General features: G+C 44.4%; 2 protein-coding genes across 2 annotated transcripts; both read left to right on the forward strand.

The window, feature by feature from the left end:
* The first annotated feature begins 2287 nt into the window (after positions 1-2287).
* CTSK (cathepsin K) lies at positions 2288-7582 on the forward strand. Its single transcript, XM_081967963.1, has 8 exons — positions 2288-2530; positions 3305-3443; positions 4108-4230; positions 5049-5204; positions 5802-6020; positions 6431-6596; positions 6886-6991; positions 7325-7582. Exons 1-8 carry the CDS (start codon positions 2520-2522, stop codon positions 7422-7424), a joined length of 1020 nt encoding a protein of 339 aa, XP_081824089.1. The 5' UTR covers positions 2288-2519; the 3' UTR covers positions 7425-7582.
* A 2489-nt stretch (positions 7583-10071) lies between these two features.
* On the forward strand, positions 10072-15133 carry CTSS (cathepsin S). The gene is made up of 8 exons (XM_081968310.1): positions 10072-10239; positions 11256-11388; positions 11500-11622; positions 11904-12056; positions 12136-12360; positions 13246-13411; positions 13563-13668; positions 14265-15133. Exons 1-8 carry the CDS (start codon positions 10232-10234, stop codon positions 14362-14364), a joined length of 1014 nt encoding a protein of 337 aa, XP_081824436.1. The 5' UTR covers positions 10072-10231; the 3' UTR covers positions 14365-15133.
* The last annotated feature ends 1389 nt before the right edge of the window (positions 15134-16522 follow it).

Raw genomic sequence — 16522 nt, forward strand, 5'->3', positions numbered from 1 at the left:
GCACACGACGTTTTGTCTTCCTTGAGATCGCCAAACCTCTGTTCCTTGCTTTCACCGTCGGAAGCGAAAGGCACAGGTTGTCCCTAAAACCCGATCAGGTTTTCCAGACGTTGTCGTGCAGGTTTATTTTCTTGGTTTCTTTGCAAAGTCTTATCTGCACTGTTTGCAAAAAAAGAAAAAAAGAAATATAGTTTTCATCAGCCGGGAAAGAAGAATCAAGTTATGAAAAAGTTGCACTGTTTGCATTTTCAGAATATCCAGAAGGAAAAAAGGGGGTGGGGGCAGAGAGAGAACAGTCACGGGATCAACTGGGTTCAGGATTAAATTCTCCCTATGGGGGTCTGTGAAGGCATTTCTAACCGGGTTCCCTGCCTCAAAATAGGGCAAAGTGACTCCGATTCAGAAATCTGTTTGGAGACAGGCCTCCTTAGAAGAAGAAGAAGCAATTGCAATTTTCTGGGAATAACTAGGGTGAATTAAGTCTTCGTCCCAAAAACCGCATGACTCAGTCACGTGTTTTTACTTAATTTTTTTTGTCTTACACATCATGTTTTTTTCCTTTAAAAAAAAAAAATCTCATCTGCCTTAGTCACGCTAGGAAAAACAGCTCAGGATCCTGGGTCACCTTGAAAGCCAACAAGTCTTAAAAAGCACTGTGCTTTTTGTGCCTTGTTGCTCCGTAGAGGAGTGCAAATGTGTAAATTGCTTTTCCTGGCGAAAGATTTAACGCCGCGTACGTTGGAAGTGTCCGAGAGTGGTTAAAACCTTTCCAGATTTCTTTCTGAAATTGGAGAGGTTTCTATCCCAGATCTTGTGGGAGTGATGAGGCTTAGTTAGGACAAAACCTGCTGAGATTTGACTGGAACAAAATGACCTTTTTTTGTCAGAGTTGCAGATAGCCAGGAGGAAAGAGCTGAATGATTTTTTAAAATCCACAAACCAGACTGTCAATCAGGTCTCCCATCATCAGTTGGCAGTTAGAAGCCAAGAACATTATCTTAATGTTCTTGAATGGCATCGCTTTATTCCTTAACATCTAGATCCAAAATTCTGGCCAAGACAGGTAAGACAAACAGCCAAAAAGGCCAGGAAGCCACATCATGCCTTCTGTCAAAGCAGTGACAATGACACCTAAATTAATAACACAACTGGGCTTGGCACCTGCCTTGTGGTTTGCAGGTTTATTTTGAGATCCTGTTGGCAAACAAGCCGGGCCCTGAATCACTTCTGCATTTTGTCCTGCATCTGGCATGTCACACCGCCAATTTACACTTGCCCCCATCACGTGAGTTTCTAAAACGGCAGGAGGCAACCAACCGCAACCAGCTTTCTTCTCAACTTGGCAAGAAATGAAATCGCTTTTGGTCCCAAGGTTGGATGTTGTCAGGAGTTGTGAATCCCCTTCTGTCTTGGTTGGGAATTTCTTCTCAGCCTTTTATTTTCCGGGAGAAAAATATGAGAAATACAGATTTCTGCAAGCGAAACTGAACAGAACTCTTTTGTCCTTCCGCTTCTCGGAACTTGAGATGGTTAGATTAATCTGATTCGAAATCTGGGCAATGGAGGGCGGGAGGGGGGGGGGAATTCCAGCCATTTCTGGGTTTTCCTAAATAAAAACCTGCATTCCAAACAAGAGAAAGTTTTGGTGTTTATTTAGTGCCCTGAAGAAGGTGATTGATTGAGATTGGCGCATGGGCTGGAAGGGGAAAGGGTATTTTCAGATCGGCCTTGAAGCATTTTGCAGAGCATGCAAACGTACGTTCAAAAGCACAGCAAAGCTTTAGGAGAGAAATGAAAGTAAACTTCCAATTTGGGCAAGAATTGGCTCGCTTTCTCCGCTCCCCCTTCCTTACTCCAGGCTAACTCAGAAATTGTTCCTAAAATCAGGATTTGTTCGCTTGGGCTGGGCGCATAAAGCAGCTGAGCCACAGAAGCTGTGAGTGAGACCTGATTTCAAAAATCCTGCCCCTTTGCCAGATGATCTTGCAAACTTGGGGAAAGGATTTTTTTTAATGCCTTCATTCTTTTGTTTGAATCTTCTTTCCATGTTTTTTGTAACGGCCACGGGCTCCCACAACCTGTTTTGTAACGGGGAAGAAGCCTCCGGCCAACTCTCCAAGGAGAAGGGAGGTTAGCTGGTTCCTCTCTGCACATCAAAATCCCCTGGTGTGATTTTTAGCCAGGGGATCATGTGAGGCAGCTGAGCCCTCCTCCCCAAAAAACCCTCTCCCCCCCCCCCTGCCCCTTCCCGGTTTCTGCACAGGATGTCTGCCTCACTCACCGCCTTGCTCACCCGGCCGATTGGAGCATAAGATCAGTGCTGCAGATTTTCCATTGTTGGCTAGACTCTTCCTCACCCCCCTCCCCAGCTGTATCACCATAAAAACAAATCGGGGAACTGAGATTCTTCCTATTCCGAGTGGCTGCCCCAGGGAGATCCTCTCTGTTCCAGAGCTGGCCTTTGACTCTCATTTCTGCTGAGGAAACAGCGATTTCTGGGACAGTAAGCCGAAAAGAGCATGGATTCCAGGTATGGGGGTTTTCTGGAGGGTGGGGGAGTGAGCCCTTCCAATGCAAGCAAGATCCTCCACAAGGGAGCTGGGAAGAGGGATCCAGTGTTCTCGCTCTCAGCCTGATGGGGATCCTTGCTGGATCCTCTGGGGACACATGGGTTCAGGCACAAAGTCATCTGCTTTTCCTCCAAGCCAGCCTTCGGTGTGGCTGTCCAGCTGCCAAAGTTGCAAAACTTTTAAACGATCGGAAAATGAGGCGTAGAGTCCAAAGAGTTCAATCCTTTGTGGGATGCCCCTGAACAAGAGTTTCTCCATTCTTAATTTATCTCTTTTGAGCTCCGTTCTGTTTTGCCAATGTTTTCATGCTTTTAGGGGGAAGGGGGAAAAAAACTTTCACGTGACACTGGAAAACAATTTTCCAACTTCAAAGGAAGGGTGAGGCGGGAGGAGCTATTTAATTCTTAAGTCAGGAAACAAGTCGCCTTGTCCTCTGTTTGTCCACCAGATAAATTAGGAGGAAACGGCTTCATTTTTACTTCTAATTTGAGGTTCTAAGTTTCTCTTTGGCTGCCTAGGCAGACGGACGTCTGTTTTGCTGAAAATGGCGCAGTGTCTCCCTAACAGGGACCGGCTGTGGCTTTCCTTTTGGAAGAAAGGAGGGGGAGAGACGATTGGGGAGAGATTTCAAATGGGAACCGTATCCTTGGGGCTTCTCCATTAAACCCTCTTTGGCACAATCTTTGAACTTTCCCATGGTGTGTGTGTGTGTGTCTCCTGTTTGATCCTCCCAGAATGCGGCCACTCGTCCTTCTGTTAGCCACCCTGCTGCCCCTGGCAAACGTGGTGGCCATGGAGTCTTCTCTGGACACGATGCTGGACTCTCAGTGGGAGCTTTGGAAGAAAATTCACCGGAAAGATTATAATGGCAAGGTAAGGGCCCGGAAGCTGCCAGGCTCTCGGCTGGGCATGAAATCCCATTGCTGTGCCAACGGCTTCTTTGTGCCACCTAAAAGAGCCAGCTGAGGGCAGCCTTCAGAGACGAGCTTAAACAGCCCAGTAGGCAGGCTTAAATTTATAATCCGGGTCTAATGTCTTTTAATTCAAGATGATGAGGACTAGACTCTTAATTCCCTTTTAGTCCAAAGGCTATAATGCAGCGGTGTACCTGCACTGCGGGCCAAAACATCCAGGCAAAACTTTTCACGTCCTCTTGCTGGGCTGGGGAAGATCCTGTTTGAAATCTCAGGGGATCCCATGTGAGTAAGATATCTGATTTATTTACCTGTCAGGTGAAGGAAGACAGAACTCTTCGGCAAAGCCTTGCCCAATTCTCCCTCCAGGGGTACCCATAGATCAAACCTGTTCCCGGGCTTGTATTTCTGCCTCCAAAAAGCGTTGCACGCATTCTGGAGCAAGAGAAATAAAATATAGGGATTTCATCATCCTCATTTGTAAACAAGTGACCAGCACTTTGGGGCATAGAAATGCTCCCAGTCTTAACATTTAGGAATCCAGATTTTTTTAAAAAAACCATTTTGCCATGTGGATGTTGGCTGCGCCTTTGAATCTAACTTTTGCCTGGGCATCTTAACAGACGGAAGAAGTTCCCCGAAGGGCCATCTGGGAGAAAAACCTGAAATACATCAACACCCATAATTTGGAATTCTCCCTGGGAAGACACACGTTTGAGCTGGCCATGAACCACCTGGGGGACATGGTAAGTTTAATAATTGAAAAATGGGATGATTGCTGAATGATAATGATGCTGTGGATTTAAAATTGCGCCCTTGTGTTAGCTGAAAAAAAAACTAATTTTCATTGCAGTTTTCTCTCCGCGCTAAAGAAACCAGGTTGACAGATGTACCAAAATGTCTCTGGGCAAATTACCTCTCGGCTCAAACCCGAAGTGAGAATGGCTGTGTAAATTCAGTACAATTCGTTGATGTGAAAAATCCACAGAATTTCCCTATTTACTGGTTGCGATTTTAATTTTAAAGCAAATGCCTTACCTTTTTTTTTCAACATGCACTTGTTCTAATTTGGCATGGATTGCTCAAGCTGTGACTCAACATAACACATTAAAACTATATTTTCCATTCGGCCTTGGAGCATGTAATTATACTCACTTATAGGTTTTGGCCTCTTCATTTGCATGTTCTCTTTCTCTCTCAGAAAATGTGCTCCTTGGTACATCCCCCTAATCTTTCAACCATAGAAAACGCATCAAGATTGTTGAAAGGGATCTTGGAGGTCTTCTAGTCCAACCCCTAGTCCATTAAAGGGACGACCACAATTCTAGACCTTTGCATCGTTTTAGGAATTCAGATGTGGGTGCTCTTCTCTGGTGGCCTTCCAGTGGGCTGGGGATGATGGGATCTATGGAGGCTTAGGGAACAATTTGGAGAAGGTCGTTTTGTGGTCTCGGTGTAAACGCCATCATGAACTGGACTCCAACTTTTTCAGGAGAGATCAGCATCCCATATTCTGCTTAGCCATCTTCCCCTTACTCTCCCTTTCTCTTTTTCCTGTCTGCAGACCAGCGAGGAAGTCGTTCAGAAGATGATGGGGCTTAAAGTCCCTCCGTCCTCTACCCAAAATAACGAGACTCTTTACATTCCTGACTGGGAGAAAAAAGTCCCAGATTCTGTCGATTACCGGAAAAAGGGCTACGTAACCCCAGTCAAAAACCAGGTAAAGCCCCACTGGTCCTTTTCATGGGCTGATGCTTGTTTGATGGAGCTCCAGTTGCATCTCTTGTCGGGCTGTTCCCTTTTGTGTCTCATCCTTTTGGGTTGGACCATTGATACAGCTCCCATCTCTGCTCTCGCCAAAGTTGGCTTTCTAAGGAGTTAAAATCGGAATCTGATTCTCTTTTGGCGACCAAGAGATCTATTAGACTTTCCCCTGTTCCTCACAGGCGATGAGGAATGATGGGGAGGAAAAGGATCCAATGGCAGACAGAATCTCAGCATGAAATATGCCGAGTAGAACTGAAGTTAAATAAAAATAAACTTCTAAATAGAGTGAGCAGCTTAGACAGGGAAAGTGAAAGGGGGGCCAGGGGTTCGATGAGGGATGGAGAGCCAATTCTGAGATATTTAAAATTATTTATTCCTAGAGGTTGAAAGAATAATATTTCACCGGCTTCTCAAAGAGGTTCTGTGCTTTTTGCTTGACTGCAGACCAGTAATCCAGGGGTGCTGGTGGAAAAAAATAAATAAACCTGATACACACAGACACAGCTGTGTAAAGATGCAGGGTTTGGCAGCTGTTCTTCTCCCTTGGCAGGGCCAGTGTGGGTCTTGCTGGGCATTCAGCTCAGTGGGCGCTTTGGAGGGGCAGCTGAAGAAGAAGACGGGCAAAGTGCTTAATCTGAGCCCCCAAAATCTCGTGGACTGCGTCACCAGCAACAGCGGCTGTGGTGGGGGCTACATGACCAACGCCTTTGAGTACGTGAAGGAGAACCGGGGAATCGATTCGGACGTCTCTTATCCCTACATCGGCCAGGTAGGGGCCTGCCTCCCGTTTCAACCAGCATTGCCTTTCGGATGGCCTCTGGATAGGGGAGACTCCCCAAGATGTCTCGCAACCACAGATAAAATATCCTAAATAATTTTGTGCCACCAGAATGGAGAAAATACAGAGCCATTAAAATGCCGGTGGCAACTTGGTTTCCATCGTGGCAAATTGGAAAAACAATGGGGGGCCGTCCACATGCCAACGGTCATCTCAATTTAATTAAATGGTGGGGGATTTGAGGAACTGGACAGAGTTTGGAGGGTGAGGAGAGGGTTTTGCTGGGAGAGGGAACCTGCCGATGGCAGGAGGCCTGAAGCAATGGACTCAGCCTTGAAAGGATTTGACTGTGAAGGAAAGAAGATCTGACATGGAAATCTGCCCTTTTCCCTTCTCCGTAGGATGAAAATTGCATGTATAATCCCACTGGTAAGGCTGCCAAGTGCCGTGGTTTCAGAGAGATCCCGGAAGGCAACGAGCGGGCTCTGAAAAGGGCTGTAGCCCGGATCGGCCCAGTTTCGGTGGGCATCGATGCCAGCTTGTCTTCCTTCCAGTTCTACAGCCGAGGTGAGTCAAGAAAGAAGTCGGTTGTCGGTGACACAGGGAAGCCATCCTGCCCACCTGGAACACGGGAAGTCACCTTGGGGTCTCCTCTTGCATCAGCGGAGTTATTTCCATAGATTGCACCCCAAAACTTTCCCCATCCTTCTGTGGACTTTAATTCATTGCTGTTTAATTCATTACTTTAATTCATTTTCACTCATCCTGAGACATAAAGAGAATACGCTCAGGATCTGGCTGTAAAAAGGAGGTTGGTTTTCCCAGAATTGAAGGCTTCTCTTTCTAATTTTCTCAGGGGTGTATTACGATGAAAACTGCAATGCCGGTAACATCAATCACGCCGTCCTGGCTGTGGGTTATGGGAGCCAAAAGGGCACCAAGCACTGGATTGTGAAAAACAGGTATTGCTCAATTCACCTCCCATTTTATCTGATGAATATCTTCTGGGGCACCAAACCCTGAATTTTGGTGTAGGTAACCACAGAAAAAAACATAATGAAACTTATGCCATATGTTTAAAAAATAATAACAATAATAGTAATAATAATAATAATAATAACAACAACGACAACAACAATAACAACCTCCCTCAAATTAAGGAAGAAAAACTAGCTCTGGTCACAAATAAACACTTTGTAATCCAAATGTTACCTACCACCACGAAGCTGGATGAGCAAACGGAGGAGCTGTTGGAGATGTTGAATTCTTACCTTTATTTTCCTTTCCATCCACAGTTGGGGGGAAGAGTGGGGTGACAAAGGCTACGTCCTCATGGCCAGGAATATGGACAACGCCTGCGGAATTGCCAACTTAGCCAGCTTCCCAAAGATGTGAGCAACGGTGGCCAAACCTGGTGGGAGATCCTGGTCCTTCCTTGGCCGACGGCTGGATTCCAGAGCCGATGAGAGGGACGCTGATACATAAGGGACCCATTTGGCTTCATAAGCAGCGCTGAGAGTGTATTAAAAAGATTTAACCTTCCGGGTTTTTTTTTTAAAAAAATTGTTGCTGCATTTTTTTTTCTTTGCAAAAGCTGGAGAGCTGTCTTCCTCGGAAGGCATAACTTTTCAAATAGAAAAACCCAGATGGAAAACCTTGGTCTTGGAAGTGTTTTCTTGGCTTCTGAAGTAAGAACTGCTTTAAAAAAAATAAAAAGTAAAAATAAGCAATCATTTTTGTAAGCCACCCAGAGTCACTGAGAGTGAGTGAGGCCTATGAATTTTCTAAATAAATAAATACATAAAGAAATAAAACCCGAGAGGCTGATGTGAGAGGGAGGGAGACCTTTCAGTGTATTGCTGACTCTTTTCGTCAAGAATTTGAAGAGGGATTGACAGGAGAATCCTTAGGGCTGTTCCAGTCTTGGCAACTTTAAGACTTGTGGACTTCAACTCCAGCCAGATGGGGAATTCTGGGAGTTGGAGTCTACAAGTTTTAAAAGTCGATACGGTTGGACAGCCCTGCCTTAAGCCAAGGTTATGTTCTTTCAGTTCACCATTGGGCGGAAATTTACTGCTGCAAGTTGGATTGACTGTGCAGAGATAGCCTCTTAGCACAACTGGAATGTGTGTGTGTGTGTGCGTGCTTTGGAAGTTGTGACACGGAGAAAGAAAAGTTGGTGCCTAAGAAACAAGGGCTTTTACACCCCCGCTTCCAATTGTGCAAACCAGGAAGCTTTTCTCTGACTAAGTGCATTGTTCTTGCAAGCATCCAAATGAGGAAATGGATAAACGAATTCCTCCTCCCCCCCCCCACCAAACCAGTAAAAATGAAAAACTACCCAGGTGTTTTAAAAAAAAAGAGCATTTGTGTGTGTGATAGGTCACTAAAATAAGATATTTTTGGTTAAGCTTTCTTTCCCCCCTACACGACTAATAAAAACTCCTGGTCCAAGGAGGATATTCTTAAATGGAGCATTTGTGCATCCTGACAAGCTGTTCTCTGGAGGAAAGCATGGTCCCCCCCCCTTGGTTTGGGGTTTTGCAGCTGGAGGGAAGGTCTGGTTGCAAATTCTCTTCCTCCTTTCTGTTCCTTTTGGTAGTTACCAGCTGCATCTCTGTGAGAAAAGGGAAGTTTGTGCATTTTCACTGACACACACACACACCCTTGTGCACAAAGGCCTGGAGTAAATTGTGCTCTAGGGGCCTGGGGTGTCCTTGCCTGAGTTAGCCATGAGTTTCTTTGACCCAAGAGCACGCCGGAGGTTGTAGCTTTGTAGCTCCTGCTTCAATTGTGCTGAAAGCAAGGTGTACTCGACAAACTGTTCTCCTGACCTCACAACAGCAGTTGGCTTCAAGCCTCTGGGGTCGAAGTGGGCTGCACTGCCACACGCCGGCAACTAAGGCTCAATTGCACATGGGCTCAGGTTGTGCATGAACTCTTCAGGGGACTGGACCCAATAAATTGTGAATGGTTAGGTTCACCACCACACACACACACGCACACAGAGGTAAGCTATGACTTAGAAACATGGGATCCGAGTCCTTCCTGTCCTCTACCGTCCTCTGGAGTCCATTTAAGCTCAGTCCGGCTGCTTCGGTGACTCCATCCAGCCACCTCCTTCTCTGCCGTCCCCTCCTTCTTCTTTCACCCTCCATCGTCCCCAGCATGAGGCTCTTCTCCAGGGAGTCCTTCCTTCTCCTTAGGTGGGCAAAGTATTTGAGTTTCCTCTTCAGGATCCGGCCTTCTAAAGAGCAGCCAGGGTGGATCTCCTCTAGGACTGACCAGTTGGATGGCCTTGCAGTCCAAGGGACTCAATGCAGGAGTCTTCTTCTCCAGCACCAGAGGTCAAAGGCCTCCATTCCTTGGCGCTCAGCCTTCCTTAGGGTCCAACCTTCACAACCATCCATTGCAACGGGGAAAGCTGTCGCCTTGGAAGCAAGCTAGAAGTGATCAATTATTCTCACTGCCAGGAAAATTCTCCTTAGTTCTAAGTTGTTTCTCTCCTTGATAAATTTCCATCTGTTGCTTCTTTTTCTGCCTTCAGATGCTTTGGAGAATAGATTGACTCCCTCTTCTTTGGGGCAGCCCCTCAGATGTTGGATCAGTGATATCATGTCACCTTTAGTCCTTCCTTCCATTGAACTAGACATACCCAATTCCTGCAACCGTTCTTCCTGCATTTTAACCTCCAGTCCCCTAGCTTTGGGGCTAGCTGGGATGGGTGTCTTCTAAGTTAAAGTCCACACATCATACCAAAGTCACACTCCGCACGCAATGAGGAGACCCAAAGAAGGGAACATTTGTGTGTGTTCATGTTCACCCACGGGCAGCCAGACTTTTCAACAAGTGCAAGCTGATCATCCTGGTCTTTGTGGGCAAAATCTCAAGCTCACCTGGCGTTCTTCCAAACTTCATCCCCTTAAAGGATGAGCAAAAAACCTGGTAAAACCCAGCAAGCAAAAACAGGGAAGACTGAAAGTGAAAATCACAGTCCATTTCCTTGTTTGGGGCAGGCAGGCTCATGTGACAAGGGTAATAAATTGATCGTCTCCTGTTGGCACTGGCATTGGGCGTCTGCTGCTTGGGAGAGTGGCTGTGTTCGGCTACGGAGTTAGCAAAAATATATATAAATAAATCTGAGGTGGGGTGGTGGTCAGACATTGGATGAGTACGATTTGGAAAAGTCTGCCAGCTGAAAGATGTTCAGGTAGGTAGAAGACCATCATCTTCCTTGCAAACACTTTATTTGAGCAGGGCGAGAAAGTTTGTTTTCCCGTCAAAGGAGATCGGCAAGAATGTTGACTTTTAGGTTTTAATCTCTGGATAACGCTGGGTGTATTTTCATCGGGGTTCATATCTAGCAAGGAAGGAAACAAGGAATTTGCTACAAGACCTGGATCTGACAGGAACTTACAGCCAAGATTGATTTAATTACTTCCTTCCTGATTTGAGTGTATTTGTTTTAGCAAAAATTAAATATGAGCTGGGTCTTAATTCTCAAAGGTGTGTCAGGTTTAAGAAACTGGAGAGGCAAAGGTGATCTATCTCCTTGATTCTTTTCATGTTTTCCAAGCAGCCTAAATCAAAGTCAATATCCTCCAATTTCACATCAGACTTGATAGAAATGTGGTGGATAAGAAACTTTTCGCATCATTAAAATATTTGTTTAATGTCTCCAACTTCCAGTGAGCGTTCAACTTATTGCTTGCTTTAATTTTGGAAGCTGCCTGGAGTCACCATGAGTTGGAATTGGGAGGCCGTACAAATTTTCTTAACAAATAAATAAAATAGTGCTTTATCTTCCTTGTGAGCAAACTCAGTGGTGTGATTAAAAGTGTGGCAATATTTTGCCTGCTGGATTTCAGTATTTCTTTGTAAGAAGTAAAGCGGATTCCTTTGAGGGTACCCTGCGTTTGTTAAAGTGTATTTAGGAGTAGATTTATCCAAGTGGTGTTGGGAGATTGCACTCCCAACGGACATTAGGTGTTGTGGCTTCAAGATTGTACAGACTTTTGACTGAACGCCACTGTCGCATTGTGCAAAGAAATGATCTTACAAGCATAAATAATCAGCACTTCAACTTCAGCTTCCTTCTTGACTTGCTGGTAATTGAGCAAAGAGAGTTAAACAATACTTTATCTGCCATGCTCTGACTTAAAAAAATCAGAATGATCACAGATAGTTTGAATGGTTCTCTTAGTTTATAATCCTACATCTCAACAGGATGGAGATACACGTTTGGCTGATGGCCTTTTGTGTCATTGTGGCGTCTGCACCCCAGTGGCGCAGGGACCCCAAGCTGAACAAATACTGGGAATTATGGAAGAAGAAATATGGCAAAGAATACCAAAATACGGTAAGAGTGCTCAGCAGTAGCTCCTGCAGTTAAAAATAAAAGAAGTACACAAATCTTTTTATAAGCAAGGTCTTCTTGTCAGCTAATTGTGACTTCTGCTTTAATTCTCAGAATCAGGAAGAGCTGCGCCGAATGACATGGGAAAAGAACATACAATTTATCACACTGCACAATCTCGAATATTCACTGGGCCTGCATTCTTATGAACTTGGCATGAATAACTTAGGAGATATGGTTAGCTCTGTTGATTTATTTAAGGGATATTTAAATGGGCTTGGTAACTACACATATAAGATACCGGGCAAGACTAAATGCCCCGCTTTGGGAAAAAAAATTGGTGAAAATTAAAGAGTATAGCGGGTTGATTTTTTTTTAGGGAGCAAGGGGTTGGACTAGGAGACCTCCAAGCTTCCTTCCAACACTTTTAGTCTGCTTTTCTACTATTCTGCCATTCTCTTATTCTGCTATTCTGTTATTCCTTCTTTTGGCTAAATGTATTTCTGATCTTTCCACAGACCAGCGAGGAAGTGACATTGCTCCTGACCGGCTTGAAAATCCCATCCTGGTGGAACCGAAATTCCACGTTGCACAAATCCATCGCAGGCATCTACGTTCCTAAGTCCATAGACTGGAGGGACAAAGGATATGTCACGAATGTTAAAGACCAGGTGAGAAGGACTTTTAAACATCCATCGGTCTGTTCGGGACGTTTTGGTGCAACTGATTCTGACCATCTCTGTCTTTCAGTATTCGTGTGGTGCTTGCTGGGCCTTCAGTGCGGTTGGTGCCCTGGAAGCTCAATTAAAACGCAAGACTGGGAAACTGGTGTCGCTTAGCTCGCAGAATCTTGTCGATTGCTCCAATTTCTACGGGAATCATGGCTGTAACGGAGGTTACATGCCTGCTGCTTTCCAGTATATCATAGATAATAAAGGAATCAACTCCGAGGCTTCCTATCCATATAAGGCCAAGGTTTGTATGGCTATTGTTGCAGAAAATTGCTCGCAAACATGCTCTAAATTGAGGTGTCCAATCTTGGCCAATTTTAAGATCTGTGGACTTCAATTCCTAGAATTCCCCAGCCAGCCATGCTGGGAATTCAGGGAGTTGAAGTCCACAGATCTTAAAGTTACCAAGGTTGGACAATTCTGGTCTAAACTCTGTCTCTCTTTGGTCCTCTTCCTTGATGGTTTGCAAATCCTGGCAGATGTTGTAATTAAAGCTGGCACATTTAATCATTTCCCTGACTTCCTCGGCGGAGGTTGCAATCCCACGCACAGCAACATAAATAAGCCCTTGGTACTTGCTCCAAACTTAATTTATAGGCTTGTGCCCTAAGATCCATTTGGGCTTCTGTGTAACCATCCAACTTTAAGAAAAAGAAAAGGAATAATTCACAGTGGCTGCTCCATTTTAAAAGAGATTTTTTTTTGTCTCTTTCACATCATATTTTCTCAATCCTGATCACCGCTATAAAAATAGCATGCTTTTCAAAAACTGTTTATCCCTCACCAGGCTTTTGCTGACCAAACTGAGGTGGAGAAATGCTTATCGCGATTGCAGACCCATTTATTTTACTTTAATTAAAATCTTGTTTTTTGCAAGACACCCAATGCAATCTGCATTTATGTTTTACAGTCACTGAGGTTGGGTTTGGTCCCAAGCTATAAATTTTAGCACCTCCCAAAAGGTGTTGGCCTCACCTACAACCTGAAGGAGGCTGGGGTTTTAAAAGCCAACAAAGTGATAGTTATTTAAGAAATAAGCCAGAGGGAAACACACTGGGGTTGAGCAGGTACAAATACGTGGGTTTACTCATGAGGAAAACAAGTTTGAACTTTTACCTGCTTCCTGCAGGATGGGCTATGTCGCTATAACCCCGCTGCACGGGCTGCTACCTGTTCTAAATACATCTTGCTTCCATCTGGAAATGAGACTTCCCTGCAGGATGCTGTAGCCAACATTGGACCAGTGTCGGTGGCCATCAATGCAAACCAGCCAACGTTCTTTCTCTATAAGCAAGGTGAGGTCTTAACATTCACACACAGACAAACACGGAGAGGAAATGTGTCCACATTTACGTTGATCTGTTAAATGAATAAGATTTGGGAGTTTAGGATCATGGGTTGCCAATAAACATTTACAAGTGAGTCCAACTTTTTTTTTCCAAATAGGAGTTTATAATGATGCCAAATGCACCAATCAGCATTTGAATCATGCCGTCCTCGTGGTTGGATATGGAAAGGAGAACGGCATGGATTACTGGCTTGTGAAGAACAGGTATGCCAGCCCTTGGCCAGTTTCAGGGGCTAAACCAGGATTAAGGACCGTGCATAGTTATTTTAAGATGTTTTGGTCTTAAATACAAATGCAGCATTCTTTTCTACAAACAAGCATCCCGCCTAGGACTTAATTTAGGAACAGTTGAAGATTTAGTAGTTTCTGTCGTTTTGCAAAGGAGGAGGAGGGAGATTATGCATGATGTCTGATCCATTTTTGTACAAGGAAAAATGGATTGTAAATGGACTGAAGTGGTGGATAATTTTGCAAATATCTTGATTTATAAGCCATATTAAGAGCTTCTCAAGCAGAAAAAGAGACCCAAATTATTAAATATAATCCTCTCTTAGTATGCTGTGAGGATGCAGCTTGCAAGCGGCCACCACACCTTTGTAGATTGCACTTGCATCTTGATTATTTTAGCCCCTTGTCAATCAAAGCATCTAACTTTTCAGACACCAAATAAATCCTATATAATTTAAAGAATATCAGTGGCATTCCCAACCCACCACACTGCATCCTCATTTAGACTCCTTACTTAAGAGAGCTCATTCTTAAAGCATATGTTCATTGTTTTCCTCTTCTTTTTCCAACAGTTGGGGAATCAATTTTGGCAATGAAGGCTATATTAAAATTGCCAGAAATCAAGGGAATCGCTGCGGCATCGCCAGTTACTGCTCGTATCCAATCATTTAGATGGCATCTAAATTTTGCAGTGGATATTTTCTTCACTTGAGAAGCCCTCTTAGGCAGCTAATCTTAGCCTTTATATATATAACTGTTGCATTTGGAAAAGAACGATTGATTGCCAAAGCCCAGATCTTCCATTTGGCTCCACCTGGTAGATCTAAGACAAGCAGCCCAAATGAGGGTTTATCTGGGTTTAGTTTGGAATTTTCTAACGATCCCTGGGGCGCTGCCAAGCTTAATCAGTTAATCAGGTAATGTCTACCAATCTGCTTTGAACAAGCAAAGAGCGCAGGGTAATTGACAGGGATTTCCATTTCGGGCCACCTGAAAATGGGATGGAGTAAAAACAGCGTCCAGAATCTGCATTCAGGAATGTAAAGCAAAATCTTCTTTAAAAGTTCGGCCATTTGCAAGACGGTTTCTCATCTGGAAAGAGTCAAATGCATACAAGTTGAACTTGGGACTCACTTAACACAAGGAAGAAAAGAACATTTTCACTGCTTGGAGCCACTGCAAGGAATACAACAGTAGGAACATGGAATCTTAGGATTGGAAGGGACCTTGGAGATCATTTAGTCTAACCCTCTGCCCAAGGCAGGAGACCTTATATTATCCCGGACCAATCTTTTTTTTGAAAACCTCCAGCAACCGAGTTTTTCTTCTCGTTCTTGCAATGTATGCTGGATCATTTCTGAACCTGGCTGAAATATAACTCGAAATGTATTTAACCTTGGCCTCTATTAAAGATTATTAAAGGCAATGCATGTTCAAGAAATCGTGGCTTAGTGTGATGTGATAACCCAGTTGTTGTGCTTTTTCAATTGCATGGTGGTTTAATGTTGGTGTGTTGTCCCAAAGAAAAGAAGAAAAACAGATAAGAGAATACAGGGGCAGAAAAAAACATCATTCTACCCTAGCCCTGAAAAATGATGGCGCATTAACTATTATCCACCATCATGAATAATGGGTATTGTAGTCGCAGCATTATTCTCCCCCCCCTCCCTCCCTTGACCTGGGAAAAGGGTTCAACAACCCATCCTTCTCTGTCCATTGAACATGCTGATTTGGGATGGAGATGGGCTTTGCAGTCCCAACCCATCCAGGAGGGAACAGCTGGCCAAAGTTGCCTTCTGGTTTTTAAGGAGGCTTTTAAAATCGCCCTTAAACAATTATATTAAAAAGTCACGTATATGACCCAGGAAACTATATGAGTTTAACTAATAAAGACAGACATGTATTAAATATAAATGCTGGCAATGGGTGGCCAAAAAAACCCCAATCTTTAAATAATAAAGTCACCACCAGATTCTCTATTTCTGTCTCTATCTCTAATCTGTATATAATATTTATATAAAAGTGAGGAGATTCCAACTTAGAAGAAAATCCTCAGTGGGGATACATGATATCACAGACACGTGATGTCATTCTGCGTGACGTCATTGGGCAGGGATCCAATCAGCAGCCAAGCCTGCTTTGAAAAAAGGCGGGAAAAGCCAGGGGGAGGGGGAGGGGGCAACCGTTGGGCTGCCTGAGGGAAAAAAGGCGGGAAAGGTGAAAAGGCGCCTCATGTTTGAGGGAGGGAGCAGCCCCAGGCGGCCATTTTCCCCCCTCATGGTGGGCCTTCTCTCCCCTTTCCCAATGTCCTTTTTTTAAAAAGAAAACACACAATAATAGGTGTTAATGTATTGCTCCTCACAGCAGTGTTTCTAGATTGTGCCATGGGGGCTCCAGATTCCTCCAACCAGGCAATCCAATTTCTTCTCTCCTGCACTGGCCATGGTTGCTGGCTGTGAGGAGAATGGCTGGTTCTGGCCCCTTTTGCATCCACTGGCTCTTGATTGCCATCTTGAACCTTTGTGGTGAACAAGATGGCGAAGGCTAACCTTGGTTCCCCCTCAGGGGCCAAGCTTTCTCTTTCTCTTAGGAATGGAAGGGCAGCAAAAATGGAGGATAGCCAGGAGGGTCTGGGAGATGCACTCAGCATCACCCTCCAGCTGGCTTTTCCCAATATGGCAGCTACTTTGAGGTCCTGAGGGGTGGGGGAAGATGGAGGACTGTGCAATTCTCCATACTTTGGGAAACTGTGGCATCTTCACAACAATAAATCCTGAAACTTCTATTCCAGGAAGACATAATTGCTCCCTTCAAAACTGGTTCTTCTTGA

The sequence above is a fragment of the Natrix helvetica genome (genome assembly GCF_964273705.1).
Source record: "Natrix helvetica genome assembly, chromosome: 16".
NCBI classification, from domain to species: Eukaryota; Metazoa; Chordata; class Lepidosauria; order Squamata; family Natricidae; genus Natrix; species Natrix helvetica.